Raw genomic sequence first — 24,897 nt, 5'->3', positions numbered from 1 at the left:
GTGCAGTAGCCAATCAGGATGCATCATGCGGATCGCGCATGCCTGCCCCACATCTGATGGGTGGTGTTTGGCGCTTGGTAGGATCCGACAGCGCACGTTCGACGCTAGGGTTTGGAGCATTTCTGCAGGGTTATGAGCGAGTCAACGGGGTTATTAGGGTTTGACCAGATTTCAAATGGCCATAACTAAATTAGAAAAAATTGCAAAAATATAAAACAAACGTAGTTCGTCCGTTTATGAGACCTAGTTACCATAAAAAATATAAACTCGGTATAGGGGCATTTTTTTGAAAAATCATTTTTTGAAGTGATCTGTCGAAATCAAGTTCAAATGTTTTTAAAAAATTCAAAAAAATCAAAATGTTGTAATTCTTGCGCACATAGCCATCATATGTGACAAGGTTATGAGAAAAAAAATATAAACTTGGTGTAGGTCATTTTCATGGAAAAAGTCTTCACACAAATGAGCTATCACCTATGAACATTTTCAGAGTTCGTAGAATAGGGAGAGAGGGTTTAGGGTTTGAAAAAAAATTCAAAATAATTAAAAAAATCAGAAAAATCTCCATAGCTTCATTTTGGAGTGAGTAAGAAGGATCTGAACTTACTTTTTCATTTTCATATCTAAAACGTGTTATTCGACGGTTTTGAATTAAAAGCATATTTTTTTCAAAAAATGTAGTAATATGAATATTAATCAATAAATAGCGAGACTTCGTTTTTACCCTATATATATGGGACAAGTGTTAATAAAAATATATATGCCTCATTTAGGCAAGGTCAAAAAAACTTGATTTCAAATAGGGTTGTTTACCCTAGTTTTCGAGCTTGTTTCTAGCACATTTCTCATTTGGACTGTTCACCTACGAATATTGGACTTCAAATGCTCGATCAAATACACCGCACAGAGCAATGAACCTCCAATGTTCAACTTCAACTTTGACTCGAATCCAAATTTTGGCCCAAATTCAAATATTGATTTAAATTCAAATTTTGATGGAAATTTGAATTCTGACTCAAATAAGAAACCAAAGTAGAAGCAACATTATTACAACTGATAAGTTATCACAGTAGCTCAAATCTACCAAGTTTTAAGATGCCAACATCTTAATACAAATCTACCAAGTTTTAAGCGATCCACTCACCCTCAAATTGACAACACAAACATTTCCCAACAACTTAATTCAAATTTTTGACTTGCTCCTTGTGTTTGCAGCTGGCTTCACCATCTTGCTCCTGGTTTCCCTAGTTGAGATGCTCTTTTCTTTCAGACTCTTGTTCCTTTTGATCTTGGGCTTTACTTGGGGTTTTCCTCGTGGAGGTGCTGATGGAGTAGTTGCACTCGCTGAGCACTTGACGACCATTTGACGGTCATCTATGGGTTCAGTAATCTTTAGAGGCACAATTGGAAAAATTATGCCCTCCTCTTCCTCTCTTATAGATTCAAAACCATCAAAGGCCATGGTTTCAAAATCTTCTGCTTCTTCATCTCTTGGACTTTTCTCCCTAGAGCTGGTAAATAAAATTATAAGCCATAGGCAAAAAAGAGAACAAATGCAAACAAAAGGGTAGCTGCATTCTACAAAGGGTGCAAACACATACCAAGATGCTTCATTTCCTGCTGCATTCTCCACTGCTTCATTTGCTGCTGCATTCTCCACTGCATCTTCAGTCTCCATTGCTGCTGCATTCTCCTCAGCATTGGCTGATGTCCATCTTTCCTCCTCTCCAAATGATGCATCCACTGCATTGGTACAAAGCCTAGCAATATGCCCCAGAACTCCACATTTTTTGCAAGCACACTTCTTTGGTAGATGACCCTCCTCACCTGCTCTAATCCTCTGGTTCCTTGGTCTTCCTGGTGGTCTAGTAATGACAGGAGCGTGGAGTTTGAACCCTGGATCTACTATGTTCCATTGATCTTTCCCCAATAGTGCAGGCACATTGTCAGCATAAGCAGCCATAAATTTGGCAACAGAGAAATACTCAGAGCAATATTGATCAACTTCACCATCTGCACCCCCGATAACGGTCATCAGATGTAGGGCATGTATGCATGGCTTCCCACGGATCTGCCATTGCCTACAAGTACATTCTCTAGTACTTAGGTTCACAGGATACCTCCATACCCTATTTTTAGTGTCAGTATAGGTAACCTCTCCCTCATATGTACCAGATCCAATACATTTCATCTTCAGTCCTCTTGCCTTCAAGTGCAATGCCTTAATCAGTGATGGGAGCATTTGATGACCAACATATTGTGTTTCTGCAATTCTTTTGCGAAGAGCCATCTTTATCATGATCATTTGCCTCATCTTGTCAAATGCTTGCCACAACAAGAGCCCTTTCACTGACTTGAACTTTGAATTGAAGCATTCTGCAAGGTTACTGGTCACATAATCTACTTTGCAGATTTCGTTGAATTTTCTTCTTGACCACACCTTGCCATGATGTGCATCCATGTACTCCTTCACAAGAGGATTTTGATCATACAACACTCTCAAATGGTGTTCATGCTTCCTTTTGCTGCATGTGTATGATGCTGGCCATAAGTTCTCATCATAAACTTTACCTTTGAACTTCTTTTTGAAATTATGCGCTAGGTGTCGCATACATTCCCTATGCTCCACTCCAGGGAATACAATTTCCACTGCACTCTCTAAACCCTTGCAAGCATCTGTGTGTATAGCTAAACCTGGGGGTGTGCCTATAATGTTGCGCAACTGCTGCAGAAACCAGACCCAACTTTCCTCAGACTCTGCCTCTACCACACCAAATGCAACTGGGAATAGCCAGTTGTGTTCATCAACTGCAGAAGCTGCTACTAGCTGTCCTCTCCATCTTCCAGTCAAATGTGTAGCATCTACAGCCAAATAGGGCCTGCAACCATCTAGAAACCCCTGCCAGCAAGCCTTGAAACAAAAAAAAGCCCTTCTGGAGCACTCCTTCTGAAATGACTTCCCTTTTATTTTGAATGGAACTGTATGCTTGTCAATCTCTACAACACTCCCTGGACTTGCCATCTCCACTTCAGCTTTGAAAGTGTAAAGCAGCTGAAAACTGTCATTCCATTGACCATTAGTTCTGTCAAGAGCCTTTTCCCTAGCATTGAAAATTCTCATGTAAGGAATTTCTATCTTGTACTTCTCAAAAAGCTTCCCATGGAGTGCTGTTGGACCAAGTCCAGGTTCTTCTCTCAGCCAATCCAATATAGCATCTGCCACCCACCTAGTTTTTGCTAGCTTTGTTTTGGCCTTCCCCCCTCCCCCTCCAGGTGGACAGGTGTGCTTGTGTGGGCTTTTCTTTATCTGAAACAAAATAAAAGGGTAAAGAACAGTTAAGAAACCTTACTCAACGATCTGAAACTAAATTACTAAATGAACTTGGATTACCTGAATATATTTGCTCTTTATCATACGAGATGCATGCAACTTCCACCTACACCTAGGATATGGACAAAAAACTGTGAACCTTGCTGGCTCACTCCTTTTAATCTTATAGGTGCTTTCAGATATAATGCACCATGTTGTCATTGCATTCCGACAGTCCACCATTGATTGGAAAATGGTACCTACACTAAGCTCAGGTTTTTCCCTGTTCCACTCAATTGTTGGGATGTCATCACCATCGTATTCATCCTCGATTAAGCTGTCCATGTTCTCCACCTTCTCTTCATCGTCAGTGTCATCAAACCTAGCTTGGCTGATGGGCTCCTCCATATATTCGTCATCCACTGCTTGCTGACTGGCTACATCGACCAGTTCATGAAACATCATCTCGTCTTCATCATCATTTGTAGGCACTGCCTTGTCAGGTTCTGCATCTTCTTCTACACCAACTGCAGAAGGTACACGAGAAGCAGCAGCTGAATCGGAACCAGAATTGGTAGCAGGCATGTTGTGGCTCGATGAACCACTTGCTTTACTTGGTGTCGACCTACAAGGAGTGCCGGGGTGCTGGCTATTAGCACAGACAGATGATGTCTGAACTCCCTTCCCCTTCGCCCGTTCTGCGCGTGGCTGAAGTACATTGATTTGGAGTTTATCGAATCGGCAGCCAGCAATCCCAGCAAAAAGCAATGGCATATGATCGTCGCAAGTTAGTGGGAGAAATCTTTGCTTGTCACTGCTGAAGTAATTCAGTTCAACAGCATCGGCATGACTCCAGGGATAGGTGTTTCAGAGCTCATCTCGCAAATCTTTGAAAGACATGCTGGTTTCTACCACTTTGGGATAGAAAAATGATGAAATCAAATGCGGTTTAGTACCACGCAGCACACTAGTTTTCATTCTAATCGCCAGCCGGAAAGCCAGCGCGGGATCAATCCTATTTTGTTGGGGAAGGAAACAAAGGCTTCAGTTAGCTGGGTAAAATTGAGCACAAATTTGAACGATTCAAGCAAATAGAAGTCAAATACGGCCTACAATACGACTTAGAACGTCAATTTGAGAGGAAACAATGCTTACCCAGGTTTAATCCATGAATTATCTCCCGCGGATTCGACCCAATCCTCTCCACGATCGACTGCATTCCGGGCGTCCTCACTCAACATCTCTATGTAATCCCAGATGGGGGGGACTATATCTGGCGGAGACGCGGCGTCGTCGACGAACGGACGAGGGCATAGGGTGGAGGAAACAACTGCGGTGGATGCGGCAAGACGCCGGTGGAGGGGGCGGGGCGGCGCTGTGCAGTGCGGCCTGTCTAGATTTGTTTCAGATTCAGACAAGCTGCCCAATACGTGTCTCCTTGCGGTCCCACCCGTCAGCAAGCAACAGTCAGACGAAGACTCGGCCCCACTCGTCAGCAATTAACGGTCAATGGATGGTCAAGACGGCAAACGCCCGCTATGAGCATTTGTGAGAGTTTCAGCTAAGGAAGAGGGGAAAAGTGAGCAAATGTTTGGAGCATGGGGAAAAGTGAGCACAACTAAGGAACCAGGGGCACTAATTTAAATATCCCTTGTTTTTTTATTTTCAGATTACAAAAACCTATATCTACTATTCATACTATACTTGTATCACCATCTCTTCGCCGAACTAGGGCACCTATACAATTTACCATTGTATTGGGTGTGTTGGGAACACAAGAGATTTCTTGTATTTGGTTGTAGGGTTGTTTGAGAGAGACCATCCCTTAGGCCATCCACTTGAGGGAAAATTGCTACTTGATACGTCTCTGTCGTATCTACTTTTTCAAACACTTTTGCCCTTGTTTTGGACTCTAACTTGCATGATTTGAATGGAACTAACCCGGACTGATGCTGTTTTCAGCAGAGTTGCCATGGTATTATTTATGTGTAGAAACAAAAGTTCTCGGAATGACCTAAAACTCCACGGAGATTAATTTTGGAAATAAGAAAAAATACTGGCAAATAATCAGGGCCAGGGGCCCACACCCTAGCCACGAGGGTGGGGGGCGCGCCCCTACCTCGTGGGCCCCCTGGAGCTCCACCGACCTCAACTCTAACTCCATATATTTGTGTTCGGGGAGAAAAAAATAAAGGAGAAGGATTCATCGTGTTTTACGATACGGAGCCGCCGCCAAGCCCTAAACTCTCTCGGGAGGGCTGATCTGGAGTCCGTTCGGGGCTCCGGAGAGGGGAATCTGTCGCCGTCGTCATCATCAACCATCCTCCATCACCAATTTCATGATGCTCACCACCGTGCATGATTAATTCTATCGTAGGCTTGTTGGACGGTGATGGGTTGGATGAGATTTATCATGTAATCGAGTTAGTTTTGTTAGGGTTTGATCCCTAGTATCCACCATGTTCTGAGATTGATGTTGCTATGACTTTGCTATGCTTCATGCTTGTCACTAGGGCCCGAGTGCCATGATTTCAGATCTGAACCTATTATGTTTTCATGAATATATGTGAGTTCTTGATCCTATCTTGCAAGTCTATAGTCACCTACTATGTGTTATGATCCGGCAACCCCGAAGTGACAATAATCGGGACCACTCCCGGTGATGACCATAGTTTGAGGAGTTCATGTATTCACCATGTGTTAATGCTTTGGTCCGGTACTCTATTAAAAGGAGGCCTTAATATCCCTTAGTTTCCGCTAGGACCCCGCTACCACGGGAGGGTAGGACAAAAGATGTCATGCAAGTTCTTTTCCATAAGCACATATGACTATATTCGGAATACATGCCTACATTACATTGATGAATTGGAGCTAGTTCTGTGTCACCCTATGTTATGACTATTACATGATGAACCGCATCTGGCATAATTCTCTATCACCGATCCAATGCCTACGAGCTTTCCATATATTGTTCTTCGCTTATTTAATTTTCCGTTGCTATTGTTATCATCACTATAAAACACCAAAAATATTAATTTTTCTACCGTTACCTTTTGCCACCGTTACCACTACTATCATATTACTTTGCTACTTAACACTTTGCTGCAGATATTAAGTTATCTAGGTGTGGTTGAATTGACAACTCAGCTGCTAATACTTGAGAATATTATTTGGCTCCCCTTGTGTTGAATCGATAAATTTGGGCTGAATACTCTACCCTCGAAAACTGTTGCGATCCCCTATACTTGTGGGTTATCAAGACTATTTTCTGGCACCGTTGCCGGGGATCATAGCTCTATTCTTTGAGTCACTTGGGATTTATATATGCTGGTCAATATGAAGAACTTGAAAGATGCGAAAACAAAAATTTATCCCTCAACTACGAGGGGAGGTAAGGAACTGCCATCTAGCTCTGCACTTGATTCACCTTCTGTTTTGAGTAAGCTTGCAACACCTAAACCTGCTTCTGCTATTAATTCTGATATGTCGCATATTATTGATGATGCCACTTCTGCTATGCATGATACTTATGATGAAACTACTTCTATGCTTGATACTACTGTGCCACTTGGTGAATTTCTTGATGAACAACTTGCTAGGGCTAGAGAGAATGAAATTATTGAAAATGATAATATTGATGAAAGTGATGATGAAGGCTCTCCTAATAAATATGAATTTCCTGTTGTGCCTGAGGGCTATGTTATGGATGAAGAAACTAAAAGAGACTTTCTTGCATGCAATGATAGAAGTGATCTTAAGAAATTATTAGCTAAGCTTAAACAAAAAACTCTGAATGCTAGAATGAAATACGATCCTGCTTATGCTACTTCACCTATCTTTGTTACTGATAAGGATTATGAATTCTCTATTGATCCTGGTATAATTACTTTGGTTGAATCTGATCCTTTTTATGGCTATGAATCTGAAACTGTTGTAGCACATCTTACTAAATTAAATGATATAGCCACCCTGTTCACTAATGATGAGAGAACTCGCTACTTTTATATCCTTAAAATATTTCCATTATCATTAAAGGGTGATGCTAAGATATGGTTTAATTCTCTTGATCCTGATTGTGTGCGTAGTCCCTAGGATATGATTTATTACTTCTCTGCTAAATATTTCACTGCTCATAAGAAACAAGCTGCTTTAAGGGATATATATAATTTTGTGCAAATTGAAGAAGAGAGTCTCCCACAAGCTTGGGGGAGGCTTCTCCAATTACTTAATGCTTTGCCTGATCATCCTCTTAAGAAAAATGAAATACTTGATATCTTTTATAATGGACTAACCGATGCTTCCAGAGACCACCTGGATAGTTGTGCTGGTTCTGTTTTCAGGGAAAGAACACTAGATGAAGCTGAAATTCTATTGAATAATAAGTTGAAAAATGAAAATAATTGGACACTTCCTGAGCCAACTCTTGAGCCTATTCCTAAACCAACCCCGAAGAAAAAAGGTGTTCTACTTCTCAGTCCCGAAGATATGCAAGGGGCAAAGAAATCCATGAGAGAAAAGGGTATTAAAGCTGAAGATGTTAAGAATTTACCTCCTATTGAAGAAATACATGGTCTTAATTTACCGCCTGTTGAAGAAATATATGGTTTTAATCCATCACCTATTGAAGAAACACATGGTCTTGATAACCCGACACAGGTAGTAAAGGTAAATTCTCTCTATAGATATGATAAAGCTGAAATCCCTCCTACTAAGTTTGCTAGCCAATGTTTGGATGAGTTTGATAACTTTATGGTTAAGCAAGAAGACTTCAATGCTTATTTTGGTAGACAATTGAAACAAAATGCTTATATGATTGAACACTTGGGTGATTATATGTCTAGAGTTAAAGGTGAACTTAAACTCATTAGTAAACATGCTTCTATGATTACCACTCAAGTAGAACAAGTACTTAAAGTTCAGAATGATTTGCTCAATGAATTAAATAGTAAGAAAAATGATAATGCTGTTAGAGTTATGACTAGAGGTGGTAAAATGACCCAGGAACCTTTGTATCCCGAGGGCCATCCTAAGAGAATTGAGCAAGATTCTCAGAGAAATGATATTGATGCACCTAGTCCTTCCAAGAGGAATAAAAAGAAAAATGATAGGACTTTGCATGCTTCTAGTGAACCTGTTATTGACACCCCTGAGAATCCCAATGATATCTCTATTTCTAATGCGGAAACACAATTTGGTAATGAGCATGAACCTAGTGATAATGTTAATAATGATGTTATCTTGATGCTCAACCTAGTAATGATAATGATGTAGAAATTGAACCTGCTGTTGATCTTGATAACCCACAATCAAAGAATCAACGTTATGATAAAAGAGACTTTGTTGCTAGGAAGCACGGTAAGGAAAGATAGCCTTGGGTTCAGAAACCCATGCCTTTTCCTTGTAAGCCATCCAAGAAAAGGGATGATGAGGATTTTGAGCGCTTTGCTGAAATGATTAGACCTATCTTTTTGCGTATGCATTTGACTGATAAGCTTAAAATGAATCCTTATGCTAAGTACATGAAAGATATTGTTACTAATAAGAGAAAGATACCGGAAGATGAAATTTCCACCATGCTTGCTAATTATACTTTTAAGGGTGGAATACCTAAGAAACTAGGAGATCCAGGAGTACCAACTATACCATGATTCGTTAAAAGAAACTATGTTAAAACTGCTTTATGTGATCTTGGAGCCGGTGTTAGTGTTATGCCTCTCTCTTTATATCTAGACTTGATTTGAATAAGTTGACACCTACTGAAATATCTTTGCAAATGGCTGATAAATCAATTGCTATACCTGTTGGTATTTGTGAGGATGTGCCTGTTGTGGTTGCAAATGTTACTATTTTAACGGACTTTGTTATTCTTGATATTCCCGAGGACGATAGTATGTCTATTATTCTTGGAAGACCCTTTTTGAATACTGCAGGGGTTGTTATTGATTGCACCAAAGGCAATGTCACTTTTCATGTTAATGGTAGTGAGCATACGGTACACTTTCCAAGGAAACAACCTCACGTCCACAATATCAATTCTATTGGAAAAATCCCATCGGTTATTTTTGGAGGTTTCGAATTTCCTCTTCCTACTGTCAAGAAGAAATACGATATTCTTATTATTGGGGATGTGCATATCCCCGTTGAGTTAACATAGTGGCATTCGAAATTTCTCCGATTTCATGTTACTCGAAATGAGTTTGTTAACAAGACTTGATCAACCTTGTTAGTGGATTCCTTTTGATGAGCATGAGATGGATGAAGTTAGAAAGCACAACCTTCTGTACCCTCCTTTTACTTTCTGTTATTTAGTTGAAATAAAGTAAAATAGTATTTTTTTGTCTGTTTTCTGATTTATCCGTGCAATATAAAAATACCCAGAAAATAAAATTTCTCCAAATGCCGTGAAATTTAAATACGACTTTTTCTGGAATATTTGAGAATATCTGGCACTGAGAACATAGCAGGGGGAGCAAGCACCTGGCCACGAGGGTCCAGGGCGCGCCCACCCCCCTGCCTCATGGGCCCATGGTGGCTCCCCTCCACTTATTCCTGCACCCACACACTTCTTCTTCCTCCCAAAAAAATCACCATCCAGCTCAAGCACGAGTTCTAGCTCATTTTGCTGCAATTTTCGATCTCCTTGCTCAAAGCACCTCTCACAAAACTGCTTTGGGGGATTGTTCCTTGGTATGTGACTCCTCCATTGGTCCAATTAGTTTTTGTTCTAGTGCTTTATTCATTGCAAATTTGTGCTGCCTAGGTGACCATGTTCTTGAGCTTACATGTCAAATTTATATGGTTCAAAGTAGTTCTAATGCATGATATATGCTCTAGGCACTTGTAGGAGTAGTTGCTATCAATATTGTTGAGTTTGGTTTACTTTTATTTGAAGTTACTAACAATTTCAGAAATTTTTCAGAGGAAAAAATATGCTTAGGAAAATGTACCAAGGTGGTTCTTCAAGGAAGCAAGGACCCAGGCTTGCAATGCATGATGCTAATGATAAACCACCAAGGGACACCCCAGTGCGGCCTTGCGAATGGCCTTCAGAGGACTTCATGGATCGAGCGGAAATTAAGGAAGAATTTAACGCATATTTGCGTAACGCTGATCTTGTGAGCTTTGAGGCAAAAAAGTGCCGTCAGTACCACTATCTCACTAGTTCCTTTGTGAGGAGGTTTGAATTTTCACCTTCATGCAATTCTCAAACTGTCTTGTTTGATCTCTATGAAAATTCTTATACTATGGACTTAGAGGATTTTACCACTACTTGTAAACTTCCAAATGGGTAGTGCTAGTGAACCTCACAAATATGAATTTAGAGATTTTCTTGCTAGTATAACTGTGGGGGAATCTAGAGATATAGCACAAGCTACCATAGGGAGCATTCATTTTCCTGCTATACATTATTTTGCTCTCTTCATAGGTAGGTGCATAAATGGTGAAGATGAAGCATGTCATATGTGTGTCCCTGACCTCAGTATTTTTAGGAGTGCTGTGTTAGGAGATAAATCTTATAATTTGGGAGCCATTGTTGCACGTAGGTTGCATCATAATAGATTTAATGGAGATTTCTTTGGTGGAATTTATGCAATCCGTATAGCTAATTTTCTTGGTATAACCATACGTGAGGATGATATTGAGTTACCTCCTGCTTATTTGGATTATGAGGCTATGGTTCATCATCATTTTGTTGAGAGGAACGATCAGTTCCTCCAGTATCGACTAATCTTTGACAGACGACGCACCTATCACGTCGCTCTCCCTATTTCTACTTTCTTTGACTTTCAGGCAAAGGGGAGATATTTTATAACCAGAGAGGAGGCGGAAGAGTATAAGAGGAGGGCTGAGATAGCTCGCCTCCAAGCTGCAGCCCACGATGCAATGACTGCTGCATCTCAGTACGACCCCAACTACAACTTTGGATATCCGCCAGGCCATCCGTGGCAATAGACCAACTTAGGCAAAAAGCCTAAGCTTTGGGGAGTATGTATTTCCCACCGACATTACATTTATGTTCACACACTCATTGCTAGATGTCGGTGCTCATACTTTTTCATTGTAATATCCATGTTAGTTTATTTCTTTTTTATGCTTTCTTCTTGTGTGTTTGATATACCTTAAGAAAAACCAAAAAAAATTAGTTGTAGATTTTAGCTAGTTTTAATTTCCATGCTTGTAATAGTAATTAAAAAGAAAACCCAAAAAGATTTCCCGTTCTTCTTTTGCTTTTTGGGAGCTTTCCCGTGTAAATAGTTTTATTTCTTTTCTTTTCTTTGGGGGTCGATAGGAGAAGACCATGATTAAATTGTTGAAGTGAATCCTATATGCATTATTGTTGATTTAACCAAGAGTCCATATGGCCTTGTCTTCTCATGTTTATTGAATGCTTGCAGATTCCAGCTTAGTCCAATGCACGTGCACTGTTATTATTATTCACATCATTCGGTCGTGCAAGTGAAAGGCAATTATGACGATATATGATGGACTGATTGAGATGGGAGAAGCTGGTATGAACTCGACCTCTCTTGTTTTTGTAAATATGATTAGTTCATCGTTCCTGATTCAGCCTATTATGAATGAACATGTTTGCAATGACAATTAGAGATTATAGTTGCTTATGCCATGCTTAATTAGCTAGGAGCTTATAATGGTTTACCTTGCGTGCGAACATGCTATTAAAATGGTTGTGATGTGGTATGATAGGGTGGTATCCTCTTTTGAACGATTCGAGTGGCTTGACTTGGCACATGTTCACAAATGTAGTTGAAACAAAATCAACATAGCCTCTACAATATTTATGTTCATGGTGCATTATATCCTACTCATGCTTGCATTCGGTGTTGATTAATTTTAATGCATGTTCATGACTATTGTCGCTCTCTAGCTGGTCGCTTCCTAGTCTTTTTCTAGCCTTCACCTGTACTAAGCGGGAATACTACTTGTGCATCCAATCCCATAAACCCCAAAGTTATTCCATATGAGTCCACTATACCTTCCTATATGCGGTATCTACCTGCAGTTACAAGTAAATTTGTATGTGCCAAACTCTAAACCTTCAAATAAACATTCTGTTTTGTATGCTCGAATAGCTCATGTATTAACTAGGGTTGTCCGTATCTTCCATCTTAGGCGGGTTATTCTCAAGAGGAGTGAACTCCGCTCCTCACTCACGAGAAAATGGCTGGTCACTGGGATGCCCAGTCCCATGCTTTATGCAAATCAAATCAAAATAATTGCAAACAAAACTCCCCCGAGACTGTTGTTACTTGGAGGCACTCGTTGTTTCGAGCAAGCCATGGATTGATGCTTGTTGGTGGAGGGGGAGTGTAAACTTTACCATTCTGTTTGGGAACCGCCTATAATGTGTGTAGCATGGAAGATATCGCTATCTCTTGGTTGTTATGTTGACAATGAAAGTATACCGCTCAAAATATTATTCATCTCTATTTCAAAATCGAGCTCTGGCACCTCTACAAATCCATGCTTCCCTCTACGAAGGGCCTATCTATTTACTTTTATGTTGAGTCATCACCCTCTTATTAAAAAGCACCGATGTCATTTGCATTCATTACTATTAGTTTACATTGAGTATGACTTGACTAGATCTCTTTCACCATGAATTACAATGTCTAGTCAGTCCTTGATCTTTAAAGGTGCTCTACATTTATGTTTTGCGGTCTCAGAAAGGGCTAGTGAGATACCATCTTGTTATATCATATTATGATTGTTTTGAGAAAGTGTTGTTGAGGGAGTCCTGGATTAGGGGGTCTCCGGACAGCCGGACTGTTGGACTATGAAGATACGAGATTGAAGACTTTGTCCCGTGTCCGGATGGGACTCTACTTGGCGTGGAAGGCAAGCTAGGCAATACGGATATGCATATCTCCTCCTTTGTAACTGACCTTGTGTAACCCTAGCCTCCTCCGGTGTCTATATAAACCGGAGGGTTTTAGTCCGTAGGACAACATACAATCATACCATAGGCTAGCCTCTAGGGTTTAGCCTCTCTGATCTCGTGGTAGATCTACTCTTGTACTACTCATATTATCAAGAATAGATCAAGCAGAACGTAGGGTTTTACCTCCATCAAGAGGGCCCGAACCTGGGTAAAACATCGTGTCCCCTGCCTCCTGTTACCATCCGCCTTAGACGCATAGTTCGGGACCCCCTACCCGAGATCCGCCGGTTTTGACACCGACATTGGTGCTTTCATTGAGAGTTCCTCTGTGTTGTCACCATTAGGCTTGATGGCTCCTTCGATCATCGATAGTGATGCAGTCCAGGGTGAGACTTTTCTCCCCGGATAGATCTTTGTGTTCGGCGGCTTCGCACTGCGGGCCAACTCGCTTGGCCATCTAGAGCAGATCGAGAGTTACGCCCCTGGCCACCAGTTCAGGTTTGGAAGCTTAAACTACACGGCCGATATCCGCAGAGACTTGATCTTCGACGGATTCGAGCCCCTGCCTAGTGCGCCACACGGTCACGATGAGCATGATTTAGCTCTACCATCGGACAGTGTTCAGGAGATCGCACCGGCAACCGCTCCGACCCTCAATTTGGAGCCAGTTGCGCCGTCCATGGACGGGTGGATAGACCCTGCCACGGAGGCCATATCCTCAGCGGTGACCGAGCCGAGTATCGACCTTACCCTTCACGAGAGCCGTGATGCCAAACCGCCGGATCCTTCCCCGGCCACGGACTCCGAACCGCCTCCGCCCGTGCATATCGAATCCGACTGGGCACCGATCATGGAGTTTACCTACACGGATATCTTTCAGCACTCGCCCTTCGGCGACATACTAAACTCATTAAGGTCTCTCTCCTTGTCAGGAGAGTCCTGGCCGAACTATGTCCGGCAGGATTGGGATACGGATGATGAAGAAATTCGCCGCCCACCCACCACCCACTTAGTAGCCACTGTCGATGACTTGACCGACATGCTCGACTTCGACTCCGAAGATATCGATGGCATGGATGACGATGCAGGAGGCGAACAAGAACCACTGCCCATAGGGCACTGGACAGCCACCTCATCATATGATATATATATATATGGTGGACACACCCAAAGAAGGCAATGGCGACGGCACAGCGGAGGATGACCCCTCCAAGAAGCAACCCAAGCGCCGACGTCAATGGCGCCGCTCTAAGTCTTGCCAAGGCAAAAGCGGTGATACCGGCACAGGAGATAATAGCACTCCGGACAGTGCCGAAGATAACAACAATCCCCTCCAGCAAGATTTAGAGCAGGAGGATGGAGAAGCCAGCCCTCCTGAGAGAGTGGCAGATGGAGAGGCGGAGGATGATAATTACATGCCTCCCTTCGAAGATGAAGCAAGCCTCGACGATGAAGAATTTGTCGTGCCTGAGGATCTCGTCGAACAAGAGCGCTTCAAGCACCGGCTTATAGCCACGGCAAATAGCCTTAATAAAAAGCAACATCAGCTTCAAGCTGATCAAGATTTGCTAGCTGACAGATGGACTGAAGTCCTTGCGGCCAAGGAATATAAACTCGAACGTCCCTCCAAGAGTTACCCAAAGCGCAGGTTGCTACCCTGACTGGAGGAGGAAGCACCAAAACCTACATCTCCAGCGTATGACGCGGCTGACCGGCCACCCCGTGGCCACGACAGAGAGGCGTTTCAGCCAAAAGCTCAGCCCGCACCCTGATGCCACTTAAATAAAAATGTCAAGGCACGGGGAAATACGCCAGACCTGCGAGACGTATTAGAGGATAAAGCAAAACACGCAAGATCGATCTACGGATAACGAGGGCGCGCCACTATGCGAGACGATAACCGTCACGCTGAATATAGTAAAAGTAAATCCGGCTGGGCCGAACACAGCGGACAAGACTCATTCGAGCTGCATCGCGATATAGCCCAGTACAGAGGTGCCGCACACCCCCTATGCTTCACAGACGAAGTAATGGATCACCAAATCCCAGAGGGTTTCAAACCCGTAAATATCGAATCATATGACGGCACAACAGATCCTGCGGTATGGATCGAGGACTTCCTCTTGCACATCCACATGGCCCGCGGTGATGATCTACACGCCATCAAATACCTCCCACTCAAGCTCAAAGGACCAGCTCGGCATTGGCTCAACAGCCTGCCAGCAGAATCCATTGGCTGTTGGGAAGATCTGGAAGCCGCATTCCTCGACAACTTCCAGGGCACTTATGTGCGACCACCAGATGCCGATGACTTGAGCCACATAATTCAGCAGCCAGAGGAATCGGCCAGGCAATTCTAGACATGGTTCCTGACAAAGAAAAATCAAATCGTCGACTGTCCGGATGCAGAGGCCCTAGCAGCTTTTAAGCACAACATCCGCGACGAGTGGCTCGCCCGGCACCTTGGCCAGGAAAAGCCGAAATCTATGGCAGCCCTCACGACACTCATGACCCGCTTTTGTGCGGGAGAAGATAGCTGGCTGGCTCGTAGCAATAACATATCAAAGAACCATGGTACTTCGGATACCAAGGATGTCAATGGCAGGTCACGTCGCAACAAACACGTGCGCCACATCAACAACGACAATACCGAGGATACGACAGTCAATGCCGGATTCAAAGGCTCTAAACCCGGTCAGCGGAAAAAGCCATTCAAAAGAAGCACTCCGGGCCCGTCCAGTTTGGACCGTATACTCGATCGCTCGTGTCAAATACACGGCACCCCCGACAAGCCAGCCAACCACACCAACAGGGATTGTTGGGTGTTCAAGCAGGCCAGCAAGTTAAACGCCGAAAACAAAGATAAAGGGTTACATAGCGATGACGAGGAGGAGCCCCGGCCGCCGAACACCGGAGGACAGAAGAGGTTCCCCCCACAAGTGCGGATGGTGAACATGATATACGCGACCCACATCCCCAAGAGGGAGCGGAAGCGTGCGCTAAGGGACGTATATGCGTTGGAGCCAGTCGCCCCAAAGTTCAACCCATGGTCCTCCTGTCTTATCACCTTCGATCGCAGGGACCACCCCACTAGTATCCGTCATGGCGGATTCGCCGCACTGGTCCTAGACCCAATCATCGACGGATTTCACCTCACTCGAGTCCTTATGGACAGCGGTAGCAGCCTGAACCTGTTTTATCAGGACACAGTGCACAAAATGGCTATAGACCCCTCAAGGATCAAACCCACAAAAACGACCTTCAAAGGCGTCATACCAAGTGTAGAGGCCCATTGCACAGGCTCAATCACACTGGAAGTGGTCTTCGGATCCCCGGATAACTTCCGAAGCGAGGAGTTAATCTTCAATATAGTCCCGTTCCGCAGTGGCTATCATGCACTGCTCGGGCGAACCGCATTTGCGAGATTCAATTCGGTACCACATTATGCATACCTCAAGCTCAAGATGCCAGGACCTCGGGGGGTCATCACAGTCAATGGAAACATAGAGCGCTCTCTCCGCACGGAGGAGCACACTGCGGCCCTCGCAGCAGAAGCGCATAGCAGCCTCTTAAGGAAATCCACCAGTTCGGCGATTAAGGACCCGGACACCTTCAAGCGCGCCTAGAGTAATCGGCAACAAGACCGCCTAGCACGTTCCGAGCTCGCATAGCAACACGGCCCCCACCCCAGTCCCAGCCAAACGGCGAAATCCGTGCCACGCGTACATAATTACGCATTGAAAATACCATGGGCACAGGTGGGGAGGGGGGCACGACTACGGCACGCCCCAAGACGTGGCTCAACCACACTAGGGGCTTCCCGCTTTGTTATTTTTCTTTCTTTCAGGACTTTAATCTCTGGAAGCCACGTCCGGCAGTACGATTGCCGGACACACGATACAACAACCAAGGAGGCAGAAAGCTACGTCGCACCACGGAACTCCCAGGTGGATTCCGATAACGAATGAAATACTTGCTTTAAATACCATTCCTCAGCTTTTCCCTTGGAGGGGACATGTCGAATAGTCCTACTTTTTGCTTATCGCACTACTTGTATCATTCCACTTCGACGCACTTTTTGAATAAACAATGCATAACACTAGACTATTATCGCATTCTCTATTCTTTTTTATATAAATATGTTCATTCATGACATTCAGCACCCGTACACTCTGGTACGGCCAATACGCCAGGGGCTTAAGCATACCCCATAATACGGTGTGAGAAGTCCAAACACTTTTGACAGTGTGGCACCCCAAACTTATAGCATTATATGCATCAGCTCTGAATCATGTCTTGGGTCAATAGTTGGGTTTGCCCGGCTCCCATGTTTTGGTACCTTACGTTCCGCTATATCGGCTAAGGTAGCACTAGGAGAACTACTGCGATTGTGCCCCGGTTCATCTGGGCTAAGCACCTCAGTAGAGAAAGCTAAAACTGACTGTCATGATAAGGCGAGAGCTGGTCGCTGTTCGAGAGGTCTCGAGTCCCTAAAGACTTATGCCGCTTAGAGTGAGGAGTCGGCTTTGTCCGGCTTAAGGCGTGTATAGCGCCCCGAATTCGGCCTTCCGAATACTAGGGGATTCGCCAATATTTAAAATTGTAGACTTCTATGGCTAAGTGAGAGTGATAAAGCATTATAGTCTGATTGCCTTGTTCGTTGTGCTGAGCACTTCCCTCGAAGGACCCAAAAAATGGGAAAAAGAGTGCTTAGGTGTATCCGAACATCCTAGCACTCGTGGCATGGGGGCAGAAGCCAACGACTGGCCATTTCTCAGATTTGATAAACAGCCGCACAAAAGGTAATATTTTAAATTCAAACAAGCATTGCATAGCGCATATGAACAAGTTTTCATAATACAGGATCACACGAGCAAGTTCATTCAAAAATTACATCCTTCCCACACTCGTCCGCCACAAGATGGGCACCCTTCAGGACACCCTCATAATACATCTCGGGGTGGCGATGCTCCTTGCCCTGCGGCCGCCCCTCCTTCACCAGCTTCTCGGCGTCCATCTTGGCCCAGTGAACCTTTGCACGGGAAAAAGCCCGGCGGGCACCTTCGATACAGACGGACCACTTGATGACTTCCAGCCGTGGGCAGGCATCCACAAGCCGCCTCACCAGGCCGAAGTAGCTGTTGGGAAGGGAGTCGCCAGGCCACATCCGGACTATAAAGCCCTTCATGGCCTGTTCGGCCGCCTTGTGCAGCTCGACTAGTTGCTTCAGTTGGTCGCTCATAGGCATCGGGTGTTCGGTCCCAGTATACTGAGACCAGAACAACTTCTCTGTTGAGCTTCCCTCCTCGTCCTGGTAATACTTCGTGGCATCCGACACGCTGCAGGGCAAATCTGCGAATGCTCCTGGAGAGCTCCGGACTCGGGTAAGTAATAAGTACTTTACTTTCACATGCTTGCTTTGCATATTAAATGCCTTACCCGCCGCTATCTTCCTCATCGCCTCAATTTCCTGGAGGGCCTTTTGGGCTTCAGCCTTGGCATGCTTTGTGCTCTCGAGGGCCGTGGCAAGCTCGGACTCTCGCATCTTCGAGTCAAGCTCCAAAGCCTCGTGCTTCTTCACGAGAGCCTGGAGCTCTTGCTGCACCTCGCCCACCCGTGCCTCTTGTTTTTCCCGCTCGGTGCGCTCCTCGGCCGCTTTGTTTTCGGCCTCGGACAGTGCTTGCTTCAGGGTCGCCACTTCGGTCGTGGCCCCTGGCACATTCATCATGATCCTGTCATTTAGAAACCACATTTTCTTTTTTATATATAGACAAGGTATTACTTACCTTTGTTCTCCTCGAGCTGCCTCTTGGCAAGGCCGAGTTCTTTCTCGGACCGCTCGAGGTCCTGCTTCAGTGCGGTGACTTCCGTAGTCAGTGCGGCAGAGGTTAGCAGCGAAGCCTGCATACGCATACTGACATACTTATATTAGACTCCTGCAGATATTATTTGATCCTCTATTCGGCTTTTCTTTGTGAACACCAAATAGAGCATCAGGGGCTACTGTCTATGCAGTAATATTTTCCTATATTTTAAATACTTACCTCAAAGCCTGTTAGAAGGCTGGCACAGGCTTCAGTCAGTCCGCTCTTGGCGGACTGAACCTTCTTGATCACCGCACTCATAATAGTGCGGTGCTCTTCGTCGATGGAAGCGCCGTGAAGCGCTCCTAGCAGGTCGTCCGGTGCCTCTGGGTGGACAAAGGTCACCGGCACAGATGGCTTGCCCCTTTTGGAAGGGGGCCGCCTGCCCGAGTCCGGAACCACTGGAGGTTCCGGCGCGGTGTTCGGCTGAGGGCCGAACTTGGAGCCCCCGGGAGCCTTGCTCCCTTTGCTCCTGGAGTCCGGAAGGTCGCCTTGAGGCGCCTCCGGGACTATCTCCCCCCGGCTCGGTGCCCCTTGAGACAATACCTCGGCATTGTCCGTAGGGCAAGGAGAGGAGGCGGTTGGAAGTGTATCACTATTCATGTCCGACGATGATACGTCGATACGGGCTTGGGGCGGACTGCATAATCATATTCGACGTTAGGAGAAGCAGTGCGACAAAGGTATGCTATGAGTTACTCTGGTATCCGAATACTTACGACTTCGCCAGGGGCTTGGCCCTGAGCAGCCACTCGTCTTCGCCGTCGGCGGCGGTGGTGGAGCAGTCCGGAAGGAGAGTCCTTCCCTTCTTGGACCCTTCGGCCTCCCCGGTTGGGGCGACCTTCCTTTTCTTGTCTCTCCCGGCTGGAGGGGGAGAATCTTCATCTTCCTTCTCCTTGTTTTCACGGGAGGAGTGCGTCTTGGTGTTATCGGACGATGAGTCCGATACCACCTGGCGCCGAGAACTCTTTCGGGTTTCCTTGGCCTTCTTCTTGGTCTTGTCCGGCACCTCATAAGGAGCAGGAGTCCGCATCTCCGTCAGGAGAGAGTCCGCAGGGTCTTCGGGCAGAGGGGCCGGATAGTTAATCTGCTTCGATGTCTCCACCCAGTCCTGTCAAAGGCATGGGAGCTCAGACCCCACATATGGTTAAGCTATGGGAAATAAATATCCTACAAGATGTACAGAACTTACCGAATTCGCAGGGCGCTTCGCGCTTAGCCCGCGGTCCTCGGTAAGAGAAGGAGGGACCTCGGCGCCCTTGAACAGCACCCTCCAGACGTCCTTATGCGCCGTGTTGAAGAGTTCGTGTAGAGTCTGGTGCTGGGCCGGGTCGAACTCCCATATGTTGAAATCCCATTGTTGACACGGGAGGATCCGGCGGAAGAGCATGACCTGGACTATGTTGACAAGCTTAAGTTTCTTGCTTATCATGTTCCGGATACACTTCTGGAGTCCGTCCAGTTCCACCGATGAACCCCAGGACAGGCCCTTCTCCTTCCAGGAAGTGAGCTGCGTGGGGATTCCGGATCAAAACTCGGGGGCCGCCACCCAGTTGGTGTCGTGCGGCTCGGTGATGTAGAACCACCCCGATTGCCACCCCTTTATGGTCTCCACGAAGGAGCCCTCGAGCCATATAACGTTGGGAATTTTACCCACCATGGCTCCGCCGCATTCCGCTTGTTGGCCGCCAACCACCTTCGGCTTGATATTGAAGGTCTTCAGCCACAGGCCGAAGTGGGGCCGGATGCGGAGGAAAGCCTCACACACGACGATGAACGCCGAGATGTTGAGGATGAAATTCGGGGCCAGATCATGAAAGTCCAGCCCATAATAGAACATAAGGCCGCTGACGAATGGATGGAGGGGAAACCCCAGTCCACGGACGAAGTGGGGGAGGAAAACCACCCTTTCGTGAGGTTTTGGGGTAGGGACGATCTGCCTCGCGGCTGGCAGCCGGTGCGTGATATCCGCGGCTAAGTATCCGGCCTCACGTAGTTTTTTGATGTGTCCCTTCGTGACGGAGGAGACCATCCACTTGCCTCCCTCTCCGGACATGTTTGAGGAGAGTTGAGGAGAAGGATGTGGACTTGGGCGCTGGAGCTCGAGTGCGTGAGAATGGATGAGCAAGGAGGAAGGAGGCGTGGGTAGAAAAAGGAGAGACCTTATCCCTTTATAAGGGCGGACAAAACTATGCGCCCCCACAAGCCTGGTAAAACTCGCTTATCCCCCCAAGCGCCGTAATTGATGGCGCGGTTGGGTTACCCATGTCCGTATTGATGAGAATCCCGTGGTAAGGGGAACACGATCTCTGCTTTGACAAGACGTCTCAAGAAACCGCCTCGCGTTATGTGCGGGGCTGGTTAAAGAAAAACGGTTCAAATAATTACCGGGCCATGGCATGATGTCATGCTGCCAAAACGTGTCAGCAGATTAGATTTCTGGAAATATTATTCTCTCTACGGTGGTATGTGGAACTTATTTTGCAGGGTCGGACACTGTCCTTGTATTCAAACTCTTCCGTGGTGTATTCGGAGGAGGAACCCGCCTTGCAATGCCGAAGACAACACTGCGTGCCGGACTCATCGTCATTGAAGCCTGGTTCAGGGGCTACTGAGGGAGTCCTAGATTAGGGGGTCTCCGGACAGCCGGACTATATCCTTTGGCCGGACTGTAGGACTATGAAGATATGAGATTGAAGACTTTCTCCCGTGTCCGGATGGGACTCTACTTGGCGTGGAAGGCAAGCTAGGCAATACGGATATGCATATCTCCTCCTTAGTAACCGACCTTGTGTAACCCTAGCCTCCTCTGGTGTCTATATAAACCGGAGGGTTTTAGTCCGTAGGACAACATACAATCATACCATAGGCTAGCTTCTAGGGTTTAGCCTCTCTGATCTCGTGGTAGATCTACTCTTGTACTACTCATATTATCAAGAATAAATCAAGAAGGACGTAGGGTTTTACCTCCATCAAGAGGGCCCGAACCTGGGTAAAACATCGTGTCCCCTGCATCCTGTTACCATCCGCCTTAGACGCATAGTTCGGGACCCCCTACCCGAGATCCGCCGGTTTTGGCACCGACAGTTGTCATCCGAGATTTATTATTATTGCTTGCTAGTTGATTATGCCATTGATATGAGTAAACATGAGACCTAAGTGTTATTGTGAATGTGGTTAGTTCATAATATTTGCTGAAAACTTGAATATTGGCTTTACATATTTACAACAACAAGAGCAAACAGAGTTTGTAAAAGTTTTTCTTTATCACTTTCAGTTTGTCAACTGAATTTCTTGAGGACAAGCAAAGGTTTAAGCTTGGGGGAGTTGATACATCTCTGTCATATCTACTTTTCCAAACACTTTTGCCCTTGTTTTGGACTCTAACTTGCATGATTTGAATGGAACTAACCCAGACTAACGTTGTTTTCAGCAGAATTGCCATGGTGTTATTTATGTGCATAAACAAAAGTTCTCGGAATGACCTGAAACTCCACGGAGATTATTTTTGGAAATAATAAAAAATACTGGCAAAGAATCAAGGCCAAGGGGCCCACACCCTAGCAACGAGGGTGGGGGGCGCGCCTGCCCCCCTGGGCACGCCCCCTACCTCATGGGCCCCCTGGAGCTCCACCGACCTCAACTCCAACTCCATATATTCGTGTTCGGGGAGAAAAAATAAAGGAGAAGGATTCATCGCGTTTTACGATACGGAGCCGCCGCCAAGCCCTAAACTCTCTTGGGAGGGTTGATCTGGAGTCCGTTCGGGGCTCCGGAGAGGGGAATCCATCGTCGTCGTCATCATCAACCATCCTCCATCACCAATTTCATGATGCTCACTGCCGTGCGTGAGTAATTCCATCGTAGGCTTGCTGGACGGTGATGGGTTGGATGAGATTTATCATGTAATCGAGTTAGTTTTGTTAGGGTTTGATCCCTAGTATCCACTATGTTCTGAGATTGATGTTGCTATGACTTTGCTATGATTAATGCTTGTCACTAGGCCCGAGTGCCATGATTTCAGATCTGAACCTATTATGTTTTCATGAATATATGTGAGTTCTTGATCCCATCTTGCAAGCCTATAGTCACCTACTGTGTGTTATGATCCGGCAACCCCGAAGTGACAATAATCGGGACCACTCCTGGTGATGACCATAGTTTGAGGAGTTCATGTATTCACCATGTGTTAATGCTTTGGTCCGGTACTCTATTAAAAGGAGGCCTTAATATCCCTTAGTTTCTGCTAGGACCCCGCTGCCACGGGAGGGTAGGACAAAAGATGTCATGCAAGTTCTTTTCCATAAGCACCTATGACTATATTCGGAATACATGCCTACATTACATTGATGAATTGGAGCTAGCTCTGTGTCACCCTATGTTATGACTGTTACATCATGAACCGCATCCGGTATAATTCTCTATCACCAATCCAATGCCTACGAGCTTTCCATATATTGTTCTTCGCTTATTTACTTTTCCGTTGCTATTGTTATCATCACTATAAAACACCAAAAATATTACTTTTGCTACCGTTACCTTTTGCCACAGTTACCACTACTATCATATTACTTTGCTACTAAACACTTTGACGTAGATATTAAGTTATCCAGGTGTGGTTGAATTGACAACTCAGCTGCTAATACTTGAGAATATTCTTTGGCTCCCCTTGTGTCGAATCAATAAATTTGGGTTGAATACTCTACCCTCAAAAATTGTTGCGATCCCCTATACTTGTGGGTTATCACTACTGTCCTACAAAACTCCGCGCTTGGCGGCCTAACACGAGTCTACAAGAATAAGTTGTGTAGTAGACATCATGTCTCAACGTCAATTGCAAGATGAGCCAGCAAGCTAGCTGTGGAGTTGCCAATATGCTCAAAGTGCACACTACTCACGAGGCCACCTTGGTTGTGGCTTGTCCCCTCTTTAGCTTCTAGAGTCGTACAACCCTTTTGCCCACACTTAATGCCCCCCACATGCCATAGATTTTCATTTAGATTAAACATCTAAGAGCGATGGTAGAAAAAAATGTTTATTACTCGCTCTAATCCATAATAACTAAAACCACGACACTTGTTATGTATCAGAGGGAGTAGGAAATAAGGTCATGGAAAAGCACGAATGTATGATATTTGTGACAACCAACAAAGTCTTAATTTATAACCAAGAAAGATAAGATTTCTTAAAACAACATAAAGCAAGGAGAAAAATAGTAAGTCTCCAACCCAGAGAAGGACTTTAACAATGACCAAAATAGGAGCATCCTTGTTCACTCATCTCCTCAAAAGAGGAAACTATACAAAAAGATAAGGACAACCAAGGAATCATTAGAGAACTAAATTTAATAAATCATACAAAGATTAGATGGAAAAGAACACTCTAATTACAATAGGTCTTTGAGTCGTTGACCCAACACCATGTATTTGTTACAAAGGAAATTTTGCTGATGAGTGATGATGTGTTGCCAACAGATGGGAGTAGGGAAGAAATGAGAAATCCAAAGGGAAGTGGTGTATGCTTCGGGAGCAGGGGAATGAGAAGACATAGGGGGAGAAGAAACGATGGCCACCGGTGTGGAGTAGATTGTCAGCAGGTGGCTCGATCGAAGTACCCTCACATTCACATGAGGGCAGGCTAGCTAATTGACCTATGGGATTCAAGGCCTTCTCATAGTTACCTTCTTCTTATTGGCCCGTTGTCATGACCCAGATTTGGTAGAATCCAAGTCTCTGTGCTTACTGTACTATCCTTGGATGATAGCTAGCACACACAGCAACAAGAATGAATATCAGTAAAACATACATCATTTTACTACAATG

At 45.0% G+C, this 24,897-nt stretch overlaps 1 protein-coding gene across 1 annotated transcript; it reads right to left on the bottom strand.

Annotated features, from left to right (window-relative positions):
* Positions 1-1,183: 1,183 nt before the first annotated feature.
* LOC147965687 (uncharacterized) lies at positions 1,184-3,148 on the bottom strand. The gene is made up of 2 exons (XM_087526883.1): positions 1,602-3,148; positions 1,184-1,511 (listed from the first exon to the last, which is right to left on the bottom strand). Exons 1-2 carry the CDS (start codon positions 3,119-3,121, stop codon positions 1,184-1,186), a joined length of 1,848 nt encoding a protein of 615 aa, XP_087383009.1. The 5' UTR covers positions 3,122-3,148.
* Positions 3,149-24,897: the final 21,749 nt, after the last annotated feature.

The sequence above is a fragment of the Triticum urartu genome, chromosome 6A (genome assembly GCF_056163025.1).
Source record: "Triticum urartu cultivar PI428250 chromosome 6A, HENAU_Tu73, whole genome shotgun sequence".
In the NCBI taxonomy this organism is placed as follows: Eukaryota; Viridiplantae; Streptophyta; class Magnoliopsida; order Poales; family Poaceae; genus Triticum; species Triticum urartu.
Note: the sequence above shows the minus strand (reverse complement) of the source record. Positions and strands in the feature narration are given on the sequence as shown.

Bases quoted from the DNA above. Each gene is read 5' to 3' on its own strand.
- LOC147965687 (XM_087526883.1), bottom strand. From the start codon at position 3,121: ATGAGAATTTTCAATGCTAGGGAAAAGGCTCTTGACAGAACTAATGGT. The intron at 1,512-1,601 runs GTATGTGTTTGC...TTTATTTACCAG, and splicing joins GCAGGAAATGAAGCATCTTG to CTCTAGGGAGAAAAGTCCAA.